This window comes from Camelina sativa, chromosome 18 (assembly GCF_000633955.1).
Source record: "Camelina sativa cultivar DH55 chromosome 18, Cs, whole genome shotgun sequence".
Taxonomy (NCBI): domain Eukaryota; kingdom Viridiplantae; phylum Streptophyta; class Magnoliopsida; order Brassicales; family Brassicaceae; genus Camelina; species Camelina sativa.
In genome coordinates, this window is record NC_025702.1 from 14568023 (window position 1) to 14581708 (window position 13686).

At 35.3% G+C, this 13686-nt stretch overlaps 1 protein-coding gene and 1 long non-coding RNA gene across 2 annotated transcripts; both read left to right on the plus strand.

Moving 5' to 3' along the window:
* Positions 5591 to 7024, plus strand: LOC104763492. Its single transcript, XM_010486856.1, has one exon. It carries the CDS (start codon positions 5591 to 5593, stop codon positions 7022 to 7024), a length of 1434 nt encoding a protein of 477 aa, XP_010485158.1.
* LOC104761660 lies at positions 10389 to 10846 on the plus strand. The gene is made up of 2 exons (XR_763256.1): positions 10389 to 10461; positions 10577 to 10846. It is a non-coding gene; the product is annotated as an uncharacterized LOC104761660 (long non-coding RNA).

Genomic DNA, 13686 nt, shown 5'->3' on the forward strand with positions numbered 1-13686 from the left:
ATTGCTACAGTTTCGGTGTTTACAGTCATCCCGATGGTACATCCACTCCAGCCAACGACGACGACACTCCTTGGAAGGAACGCGACGGTGTCGTCAAAATGTGGATATATGGCACCATCTCCCCTTCTTTTCTCAACACCATCCTTAAAACCCGTAGCAGCGCTCGTCAGATCTGGACATTCATCGAGAATCTCTTCCGCGACAACAAGGAGGCACGCGCAATTCAACTTGACAATGAACTTCGCTCCCTTACCATCGGTGACCTCTCCGTCCATGACTATTGTCAAAAGCTAAAGACACTCTCAGATCTCTTAACTAACGTTGATTCTCCTGTCACGGAACGAGTCGTGGTCATGCACATACTCAATGGCCTCACCGAGAAATATGACAACAGCAACAACATCATCCGACATCACCAACCGTTTCCATCATTTGCTACTGCTTGCTCCATGCTGGTTGAGGAGGAGCGTCATATCTCCAAACAGATCAAAACCGGAACATCTACCACCATCGGATCTTCATCTCAAACTGCGTTGTATACTTCCCCCGGTGGAAACCACAACAACAACAACAACGACAGCAATCCCTGTCACAACAACCCCCATGGCGGTAACTACAATGGGGGTAGAAGACGTGGCCGCGGACGTGGCAGAGGACGTGGTCACCAACAATGGAACTGGGGCAACAACTGGCGCATGCCACTTCCATGGTTCCAAACACCGGCATCCGCACCACAGTGGCCACAGCGGAACTGGCCCCAACAACCTCCCATGGCGTATATGAGAACACACAACTTCCGCCAAGTCTAGCTGCGGCGTTTCGAACTATGATGGCAATTGGTACATGGACACCGATGCTACGTCTCACCTCACGTCACAGCCAGGTACCCTACATTCTCTTTTTAATTCGAGCTCTTCCCCATCGGTTGTCGTCGGTAACGAATCCTCTATTCCCACAAATTCTTTTGGTCATTTATCATTTTTTCTAAAAACTGACATTTGCATCTTAGAAATGTGCTTGTTTGTCCCTCTATTATCAAAAACCTTGTCTCGGTTCGCCAATTAACTATATATAACCTTGTTTCTGTGGAATTTGATCCGTTTGGTTTTTGTATTAAGGACCTTCGTTCTCCGATGTAATAGCACCGGTCCTCTATACTCCATCACTTCACCACCATCGGCCACTCCATCTTCTATGTCTCCACAAGCCATGCTCTCAACGGTTCCCAACACTTTGTTGTGGCATCGTCGTCTCGGACACTTGGGAAACACAACTCTTAACTCTCTTATTTCTTCTCGTCTTATAAATTGTTCTAAAACTGACATGCCTCTTTGCCATGTTTGTCAGTTGGGGAAACACACTCGATTACCATTTGATTCTGTTATTTCTCATGTTTCTGAACCTTTTGAAATTGTTCATTCTGATGTCTGGACCTCACCAGTTCCCAGCATCACAGGAATAAAATACTATGTTATTTATCTCGATCATTTTACTCACTTTCTTTGGGTTTTTCCATTGCGCAAAAAGTCCGACGTATTCTCAACCTTTTTAACATTCATGGCTTATGTGCCTAATCAATTTGGCTGCAACATTAAAGCTTTACAATGAGATAATGGTGGTGAATATCAAAACCAAACGTTTCTCACTCATCTCTCCACCCATGGCATCGTCCCTCGCTTCTTTTGTCCTCATACTTTTCAACAAAACGGCAAAGCCGAACGCACTCTCCGCACACTTAACAACTGTTTTCGTTACCTCTTGATTCAAGCATCAATGCCTCCTCCATATTGGGTCGAGGCACTTATGATGGCAACTCACTTGTTCAACATCCTACCATCTTCCTCCATCAACAATTCAACTCCTTTCACAAAACTCTTCAACAAACCACCCAGCTACAATCATCTTCGGGTTTTTGGCTGCTTATGTTACCCAAATCTCCTTCCCGTCGCACCTAATAAACTCGCTCCTCGTTCTACAGCTTGTGCATTCCTCGGATATCCACCTAATCACAGAGGATACCGCTGCCTTGATCTTACCACTCACAAGGTAATTATCTCTCGTCATGTTATATTCGACGAGTCCAACTTTCCTTTCTCCAAAAATGTTCCAAACACTCCTCCTCTGATTCTTGAACCACCCGTACCTTTGTCACCTTCACCTTTTCTTCGTCTCAACCCCATCGAAACACCAAAACCCTCGGCCGTTCCGCAGCCGCCTCCCTCTCCGGTACCGGTACCCTTGCCGGCTCCGGCTCCACAAGCGGTTCCTCCACCTGCGCCATCTTACCCTATGATGACATGCAGTAAACAAGGTATCTCTAAACCTAGGCAACCACTATCTCTTCATACTACCACCCTATCTCCTCTTCCTTCCTCTCATCTTAAAGCCGTAGAGGATCCTAACTGGAATCCAGCCATGCATGAGGAGTATAACGCTCAAATTAAAAAGAGGACGTGGGATCTTGTACCACGGCCCGAGAACACTAACATTGTGCGTTCAATGTGGCTTTTTACCCATAAATTTGGTGCAGATGGCAATCTTTCTAGGTATAAAGCATGCTTGGTGGCGAATGGGAAATCACAAGAAGTGGGTATCGATTGTGATGAGACCTTCATTCCAGTCGTCAAGCCAGCCACCATCCGCCTCGTTCTAGAACTGTCTCTCTCTCGCAAACGGCCGATCCACCAACTCGACATAAAAAATGCCTTCCTCAACGGCACCGTCGATGAAACGGTGTACATGCATCAACCACCGGGCTTCCTTGATCCAGAAAAACCTGATCACGTCCGCTTACTCCGGTGCTCCCTCTACAGCCTCAAACAGGCTCCAAGAGCTTGGAATCACCGCTTCGCTCAGTATGCACATCGTATTGGTTTTGTCCAGAGCAAATTTGACTCGTCTCTTTTCGTTTACCATCACCACACTGGCACAACATATCTTCTTCTCTATGTTGACGATATTGGTCTCACCGCTTCGTCAACGCAACTACTCAACCAGATCATTTCTTCCCTCAACAACGAATTTGAGATGACCAACCTCGGGGAGCTTCACTACTTTCTCGGTATCGCCATCAAAAGGAACACCTCTGGCCTATTTCTCAATCAACGCAACTACGCGGCGGATATTCTTCATTGTGCTAACATGACACACTGCAACCCTTGCACAACTCCGGCCGATACTCGCACCAAACTCGAAGCCGCCGTTGGTCCCTCTGTCGAAAACCCAACACTCTACCGGAGCCTCGTCGGCGCCCTACAATATTTAACATTCACTCGCCCAGACATCTCTTTTGCTGTCTAACAAGTCTGCTTATTTATGCATGATCCACGTGAGATTCATTTTAAAGCACTTAAACGTATTCTTCGGTATGTTAAAGGCACGCTTGACTTTGGACTCCAGCTATATCCGACCACATCCACTGGTTTAGTTGCTTACATTGATGCTGATTGGGCGGGGTGTCCTACGACCCGACGCTCCACTTCAGGCTACTGCATCTTCCACGGTGACAACCTCATTTCATGGTCTGCCAAGCGCCAGCACACCATCTGCCGTTCCAGTGCTGAAGCCGAGTATAGAGGTGTAGCTAATGCCGTCGCGGAGACAAATTGGCTTCGTAATATTCTCCTTGAGCTCCACCGTCCTTTGTTAAAAGCCACCTTGGTGTACTGTGACAATGTCAGCGCCATTTATCTCTCTTCCAACCCAGTCCATCATCAACGCACGAAACATGTCGAGATCGACCTACATTTTGTGCGTGAACGTGTTGCCCTCGGCGCTGTCAAGGTTCTACACGTTCCTTCTTCACACCAATATGCGGACATCTTTACTAAGGGACTACCAACTCCTTTATTCAATGAATTTCACAATAGTCTCAGCATCATTCCCAATGACACTACGACTGCGTGGGAGTGATAGATAAGGGATTACATAATATTCTATTTCCATATGTATATGATATTGCTTGCACAACATTCATCCACACTTGTATATATACGTGACATAGTATAATGAGAAGGGGCATCGAGTCTTCCTTTGTAACAAAGCCATGGTCATGCAAGAACAGCCTCAAATCTCCCAAAAACCTCAAGAACAGAAAGAACTCTTTTCCTCTCTTTTCTTTTCTCCAAAAACTGCCTAACCTCGGCCACAACACGACATAACCCTTTTATAAGCGGTTTCAGGGTTTTTCCTAACCCCATAACACAACGTTTAGCTTAAACTCGTCCGCACCGAACCAACCTTGCATCAACCAATGCACATAGTGTATCGACCGATGCATCTCTTAAACCGGGATTCTGGTTCACGGATGTTACAACTATTTGGTTCGCAGATGTTACAAATTTTTAAATGTAAGCCATTAAACAATGAACTTTTAAATGTAGACTATATAAAACATGAACTTTCAAATTTAGGTCATTCAAACTATTTAACTTTGTTGAAGGCCATAAAAATACATCATCTTTTATTGACTAGAAATTTTTGGACATCAAGTCAAAATTGACTTGATATTAACGGGCGATTGGGGACTAGCCGTAGGGGCTTTAATTTTTTTAAAAATCTTTAAAGTTTTATTTTCTTCAATCGTACTTTAATATTTTAACAGCCTTAAAAGCGCTCTTCAATTTTGTCGGAGCCAAATTCCCCTTATCTGTTCTTGTTATGCTTTTTTATTTAAGCCTACTATTTATAACTTTTTTTGTTTAAGTCACAACATATAAAAAAATTAAAGTTACATCCATTTAAAAGTAACCGCCATAAAAGTGGTAACCAATCACCCCCTAAGTCTGCTAAATACCAATGTTCTAAAATACGGCTTATACGGCCATATATACGGTCATTAAACGATATACAGTGACCCATTGTACCGTTTTTAGTCTAAGGATTTAATATATACGGTTTGGTTGAATATGATTACTTATACGGCGTATATATGGACGTATATCCAATTATCGTATATACGGTATGTTTTTCTTTTTTTACCTTCATTCAAAGTTCAAACTACAAACCTATAAATTGCTAAAACCCTAAGCTTTATTATCGTTTTTTCTACTACTGTGAGTCACGTAGGTTGTTTACTATCGAATTAGAGAGTCTTCAGGTTTGATTTACTCTCCTTCTCTTTTTTTGATTTTGATATTTCGTTTTTGGCTATATCATCTATCATTGTTGTCTTGTTGATTAGAGAACTATCAACACTCTGCTTTATCATCTACCATTTTTGAGTTTGAGTTTTGATATTGCAAGTCGCATAAAGCAATCTGTTTTAGTGATTTAATATCAACACTCTGTTTTAATATCAAAACTCTGTTTTGATCTCGTCAAACAGAGTTACGAATCATTTTTGTTGGAATCTCACTGCATAATTGTCTTTTTTTGATTCTCTTGTTTTATTATCTCACTGCATAATTGTCTTAGCTTTATAATCGTTTTTTTACCTTTATTCTCTTGTTTTGATATCGCAAGTCGCAACTCTCTGTTTTAATATTAACACTCTGTTTTGATCTCGTCAAACAGAGTACGGATCGTTTTTTTTTAGAATCTCACTGCATTTGTCTTTTGTAGTTTTTTTGCAGAAGTTAATCAAGTTCCAATGGATTCTGGATTGGATGAGGAACCTAGTGGAGCATCAGATTCAACAGTTTTGAAGAGAAACTGGAAAGATGTTGCTTGGGAATATGGAATGTTGTCTGATTCGAAGAATCTTGACAAAGTTAAATGCAAATTGTGTGGGAAAGAATTTTTAGGAGGTGCTTACAGGATAAAAGAACACATTGCCAAAATTCCTGGAAACGTTTCTGCTTGTCCAAGATCATCAAAGGATGATCAAGAGAAATGCAAGAATGCTATCGAGGAAGCAAAGAAGAAGAAGAAGAAGAAGGTAACTCTAGATGATGAGCTGCGGCAAACAGTTAATGTTCATGGCAGTGGAGATATGGATGATGTGATTGAACTTGAAGAAATGGGTTCAAGAAAGATGCAAAGGACACTTGGTCCAATGGATAAGTTTGCAACAAACATCAATCCAGAATCTAGACCTCTTCCAACTAGGCAACAAAATATCAATGATGCTCTTTGGAAAGAGAAGCTACAGAAGGTTCAGCAATATATTGCTAGGTGGGTGTACGCTTCAGGTGTTCCTTTCAATACTATAGCAAACGATGAGTTTAAGCTAATGGCTGAAGCTATAAGACAATTTGGTCCAAGAGTCACACCACCAAGTCAACACCAACTTCGAGAGCCTTTACTTAAGGAAGAGGTTGATAGAGTTCATGGTTTGCTGAAACCACAAGAAGAAGAGTGGAAGAAGAATGGGTGCACGGTGATGACAGATGCTTGGTCTGATCGAAAGAGGAGAAGTATCATGAATCTATGTGTTAATTACAAAGGAGGTACAATGTTTCGCTCATGTAAAGATAGTTCAGATGAGGCTCATACAGGTGGATATATTTCTGAGTATGTCAAAGGCTGCATTGAGGAGATTGGTGAAGAGAATGTAGTTCAAGTGGTTACTGATAATGCTGCTAACAATATGACTACGGCAAGAATGATGAAAGAGATCAAGCCGAGTATATTTTGGACATCATGTGAGACTCACTTCATCAATTTGATGCTTGAAAGCATATCAAAACTCACAAGGTTCAAAGGCACAATTCAGATGGCAAAAGACTTCACAATCTTCATATATGCTCACCATATGATATTGGCCTTGATGAGAACATTCACAAATAGGACAGACATTGTGAGACCTGGTGTTACTAGATTTGCATCATCATTTCTTACTTTGCAAAGTCTCTTGGACAAGAGGGATCAACTAGCAGCCATGTTTTCTAGCGGTGAGTGGAGAAACTGCAAATGGTCAAAACATTCCAAAGGAATGAAGGCATTTAACACAATGATGAGTGTTAAATTTTGGAATGAGGTGATAATGTGCTTGAAAGTTTTTGGACCATTGGTCAAACTGCTTCGACTTGTTGATGGAGATAAGAAGCCTACAATGGGATTTCTGCATGGAGAACTAATATAAGCAAAGAAACAGATCAGTGATGGATTAAAACATGTGGAAAAAAATGTGAAGCCGATATTGAGTATCATTGAAGAAAAGATTAAAGGTCGACTTGACAATCCTTTGCATCTAACAGGTTAGTGTTGAACCCATACTACTTCTATAAAGATTCAAGCCAAGCCTCCAGCGATGAGGCATCAATTGCAGTCTTTAAGTGTGTCTCTGCATTTTTCCCCAATGATGTCAACACACAATGTCAAGCCATCAACTCTGAACTGGCGGGTTACAAAAACAAAGAAGGGAACTTTGGAAAACAATGGGCCATCCTAGGCTGCCAGAAGGAGGATTATGATCCAGGTATTCTTCAAACAAAGCACGATCCTGTTTTTTTCAAATAGAGCACGAGTATATAGTTGCATCATCGTTTCTTTGCATCATCGTTTCTTTGCATCGTCGTTTCTTTGCATCGTCGTTTTTTTGTATCATCGTTTCATTGGTTAATACATAGCACAATCATGCTTTATTAAAACATAGCACGATCCTGTTTTTTTTCAAACAGAGCATGAAATTGCTGCAATTTTTTCTTTGTATCATCGTTTCATTGGTACACTTGCAGGTTTTTTTCAAACAGAACACTTGCAGGTTTTTACAGAACACGAGCATGTATTTCTACTTCTACTCCATCACGAGCATGACTCACTTATTTACTTAGATCATTTACATTGGTTTATATTTTACATTTTTAGTTTATTGGTGGGAAACATATGGAAATGTTGTTCCTAATTTAGCAAAAATGGCTAAGAGGATTTTGGCTTTGACTACAAGTTCATCCGGATGTGAACGAAACTGGAGTACATTTGGAGGGGTTAGACTTTATTTTGCTCTAATTTTCAATTACCTTGTTTTTTATGCATATAGTTTAATGGTTCAGTTAATTTATATTGCTCCCTACTATTATATGTAGGTACATACAAAGAAACGAAACAGACTTGCGGTAAGTCGAATGAACAATCTTGTGTATGTTCAATTCCATTTAGATTGATGAACCAAAGGAAGAGACAAAAGGAGAATAATGTTGATATATTGGTTGTGAATCATGGTACTAATGCTCAATCATGGTTAGTTGATGGGATTTCCAATGATGGAGAGGACTCACAATTCGATTTACAAGGTGATATAGGTGAAGAAGAACCATTTCGATCAACCATTGATGATGGAGATCAAATTAGAGAGTTAGATGATGAAGATGATTTCATATCCGACAATGAAGAAGAACTTGATGATATTGATTGCGAGTCTGACGATGACCAGATTCTAGAAGTTGATGGAGAAGAAGAACTTGAAGTTTAAAATTGGTTTATTTTTCTGTTTTGTGTTGCAATTTCAATTATTGAGTTTTAGACTACTTGGGGTTACAATAAAAGGTTGATACTATTGGTTTGACAATTTTATGAGTATTTTTGCAGAGATTTTGATATTTATTTGTTTTTATTATATATATTTAATTATTTTTGTTTAATATATTTATAAATTATTATATCTATATATATATATATTGGTAAAATATTTTTACCGTATATATCCCGTATATACAGCCGCGAATACAGCTATACGCTAAACGGTAGTGCACCGCCCGGCTAGCGCCTAACGTATTTTAGAACATTGCTAAATACATACAAGGATCAAGATCACAAGCAAAAGGAGCACCACAAATGTAGCATAGAAAAACCTAGGATTTAGAATAAAGTGATCAATTCTATGAATCTAAAACAAGGTGATCAATCCTTTAAACTTCAATGTAGTGTCCTAAATACTCCCTCCGTTTCAAAATTTAAGATATTTTAGCCAAAGCACGCATAATAAGAAATGTTTATTTTTAAAATGTTTAACCAATCAAAAACAAGACTGCATAAAATAAATAATAATAAAATATATAAGTAGTCTAAAAGTTGCCTCAAAAATTGAAAACATCTTATATTATGAAACAAGCAAAAACCTCTAAAACATCCTATATTATGAAATGGAGGGAGTATATGAAAAAGACTAAAGAAAAAAAAACAAAAAGACATAAAAGACATCACAAAACGACAAAAACATAGTATGAAATGAAAGACAAAAGACACTAAAAGCACCATATATCACATTATCACTTGTTTTGTTAGCATATTTAATGTTATGTCGAGTTTGGCTTGGTTGACTAAACTTGATGTCTAAAAAATTCCAATTAATGAAGGTGGATGTTTTAAATGGCTTACAACAAAATTCATGGTTTAAATGGATCATATCTTAACAACATCTAGCCTCGTAGTGTAGTCCAGCATACATGTTTTTATCATCAATGAAAATCTATGGTTAATATATATATATATATATTTTCATAAATCTCCTTCATTACACACACGCAAAAAAAAAAAAAAAAGGCAAGAAAGAAGGTTTTGCCTATTTTCTTCAAAAAGATACATGAACAGAATATTGAATGCTTTTCGAATTCACATAAATATCATTTTTACATAAGAAAAATAAATATTAAACATCCAAATAAAAAATAAATAGTTTTGGTACTTTTAGTTAATTTTTAATTAAATAATATATCGAGTAAAATGATAAATAATAGGGTATTATGATGATGGAAAAAATTGCTTGTTCTATTCTTGTTGGTTCTTCATTTCTTAACCATTAATCACTTAGTGACCCATATACTTTTCAATATATATTACTCCCTCTATTTCATAAAAAATGTCATTTTTACACATTTTACACAAATTAAGAAAACATTGAATTATACATATATATCCCCTATTTAATATTAATAGTTTAATTAGTTTTATATAAGGGTAAAATTAAAAAAACAATTATGTAAAAATACATTGGAAATGTAAAAGGACACTTAAAACTCTAAATGACACTCTTTATGTGATAGAGGGAGTAATAACTATGGTTTATAATGGTTTTTACATGTTTTCACATTTTGTTAGTTTTTAGATATTTCATTTTTCTTATGGGGGTTTTGGATTCATGCATCTCATTAATTACTAATTGATTTCTCTCTTTTTTATTTTGGTCAAAGTTAATTACAATGTCTTTCTCTATACATCCAATCTATTTCATATATGTTGACTTAATCATCAATTTTTTCTGGTCAACACTAATTAATGTATTAATTGTGATTTATAATGTTCTTGTCTGTTTTTACATTTAATTAATTTCTATCTACGGTTCCAATTTAATTTGTACGGATTTCTTTTTCTGATTCAAGCAATATCTCTTAACTGCAAATTGATCTCTTACCTTTTATTTTTGGTCAACACTAATTGATGTCAATACAATTCTTGATATTTTTGTATATATATATATATATATATACGCAATATATACAATAATATCCATCAGTTTTATTTTATCATCAAAGATGACTAAAAACATGGTTCTTACAATTTTAATGGTGTTCTTTGTTATTGGTATATGCTCTCTACGTCTCTTCTTCTTTTTTCTTTAATGGTTTTTTGCTTATCGCCCTTATAGTTTTTTAACAGAATTTAAATGATAGTATATGTTTTAAATATGTATTGACAGGAATGGTGATGGAGAAGACGCAAGGACGTATATGTCATGCCTATCTTGTAGGAGCAACTCCTGGTTGTGATACTTCAGACTGTAACTTAGATTGTCGTGACAGGTGGAAAGGAACAGGAACTTGTGAACCACCAGGCCTTTCACGAGAAGACCAGACCTGCTACTGCAGTTTTAATTGTTAAAATCGATTTTTCCTTTATTATCTATAAACAATCACCAAATATAATTTAATAAAATAATGGGTTGAAAAAAAAATAGAATATTGCGATCTTTTCTAATTTTGATGTGAATGTTTCATTTCAGAAGTTTTGGTTCGATTTTAAATTATGCTGCATATATGTTGGATCTCGATTCTCAACATGAACTTCGTCCTCATTAAAATTCAACCAATTAAAATTCAACCAATTTAATGGGCCTAATAAGGCCCGTTAAAATTCAACCAATTCAATTTAAAACATATCAAATGTTTAATATATTATTTTATTAATCTGCCATCAGCGACTCTCGTTTAATCTGCAACTGCAATACAACTACCATATACTAATTTGTAGCAGAAACCAAAACAGTTTATTTTTTTCTATTTTTTAAAGATATATTACTATAGTTTATAAAAAAAAACATATGACATATGAAACAAAAAAAGTTTAAAAACTATTAGGATTAATAATATTTAAACTTAAAATATATTTAAAATATAACTTAATAGTTATTAATAATTAGATTACAATGAAACTACAATATAATATTCCAATCTATATGTATATATACTAGATTAGGCCCGCGTATTAACGCGGATTTAAGAAAAATATGTGAAAATTTTTAGTTGTATTTACAATATTAATTTTATTCATTTGATTTTTTAAAAAACTGGATTTAGAGTTCACACTCTCCATCTTGCAATATAATTTCTTCGTATATTATTGCATGATAAAAAATTAGATTTTAATTCTATGCACTCAATCCCAATGAGTAACATTTATAATTTTCATATAAAAAATGTGCATTGTATCAAATTTATACCTTAATTAATATATTTTTAAAAAAAATAATAAAACATACTCCAAAACATCAATCTTTATGAGACAGAGCGAGTAGTTCTCAAAAAAAAAAACTGAAACCTAATTTTATCTCATATTTGAAAAAGTAACAATATCTTAAATCTATTTGTTTCATATTTTGTAATACCATAAGTAATAATTTTACTACTTTTCCAACATTGTCATAAATTAATCAAAAATTTAAAGATGTTATTATGAAAAAATTATTTGTTTATGTAAAGGTGAGTATCCACAATCCTTTTTCTTTTAGGATTAATAATTGAGAGTATAAGTTATTTAATTATGGTATTATAGTAATTAATTGTATAATTTTCTTAATTCTTTTTCTTATAGACTTTGTAATTTTAAATTATAATTAGTACTACTTTTTATATACATATATGAGCTATCTTTATATATTTATTAAATTGTTTAAATTTTTAATTTCTTATAATTCACAAATATGTTAAAAAAAGTTTTTTTTATAACACATGGCAAAATCTGTAATTGTTAAATTAAAACGTGTCACGATCACATGAGCTACTAACTTTGAAAACTAAGGTTTATATAATAACATAATATTGAAACACTGTCAAATCATTCACCGATTGAAAAACTTAAGAAAATTACATTAATTTCTTATTTTGATTATCTTATTTTTCTAACATTATGTTAATCACTAATTTTAACACATTAAATCTTTTTATACTTTAATCACTTTTCTGTATAAATTTATTTTTACTATATGATTATAATAAATAATAATTGCAATTAAATTGCAAATATTTTCCTTATTAATTGCACATATTTTCCTATCGAAATTAGTAATTTAAAAGATAATTTTCCTATTAGAATTAGTGATATAATAGATTACTTTTGGTTTTATATACTTTCAAAAATCTTAATTGTAATCCTTTTCTTTTTATTTTTTAATTTTCTTATAATTATTAAATAAATTTTCTTTTCACACATGTCAAACTATTATCGATATATTTGACACATGTCACGATTATATGACTTACTAACTTTGAAAACTAAGGTTTATATAATAAGATATATACATTTTTCATTAAAGGTAATGTAGTTATGTAAAATATCATACTTACTCTTTTTTTTTGGATATTTTTTACATTAATGCACACAAATTAAAAACTTATTTATTTTTTGTTAATATTCAAACTAAAACATTGTTTAAAATATCATACTTATAATTTTATACTATGAAATGTATGACCGAGCAACGATTGTTTCTTTTCGACAGGACGCTTAGAACTAAGAGAATGACTATTCTTCTCAGCATATTTGAATGAGTTTGCAAGGATATTGCCATTGTACAAACTATAAATGTTGGTGCCAAACTAGACCAAACTAAATGAAAACATAAAAAAGACAGATACAGGTTTTGCAATTGATATACTGATGTTACACGTACATTATTTTATATCAGTGCCTCTTGCATGAAATGAACAGCCAATTTTACGCAGCTCTCAGCAGACGTTTTAAACGAAAGGAGCGATTTTGTTTTGAGTTCAAAATCAACGGTTCTAAAGTAAGATTTATTATCTTTCAACATGCATCTGTAGTAGTATAGATATGGTGACTGTTGTATTCTTGTATACATATTAGGTGCGTTCATGGTCATGTTGAGTTTGAGTGCGACGTAATGATTTTTAAAAGACAAGGTACAAATCATCTCATATTATATGGTATCAGTATTTTTAATTAGAGATGTTTGGTAATCGGAAACGTACTCAAAGCCTTTCGCAGTTAACTTCACACTGATACTATGGAGAATCCTGAGGGAATAAGGAGAGATGTAGCCATAACTGATGGAGTGAGGCCGACTGGTTCGTCGGTTGTGGAAGCAACGGTAGCAGATGTGGCAGTGGCGGGCCGCTATTTGGTTTGAAGAGTTTTAGTCTTGTGGAATTTTTACCTCTTTACCATGCAACCTCAATAGTTACTCGCCTCAATAGCTCATACAGATCCGAAAATCGCTGTAGAGTGTTCATCAACCCGAGCTTCCAACCTCGTCATCCTTTCCTCCATCGGAATCTTCTCCAGAACAGGCTC

What these genes read in the sequence shown, in the direction of transcription:
- LOC104763492 (XM_010486856.1), top strand. Translation starts at nt 5,591, where the DNA reads ATGGATTCTGGATTGGATGAGGAACCTAGTGGAGCATCAGATTCAACA.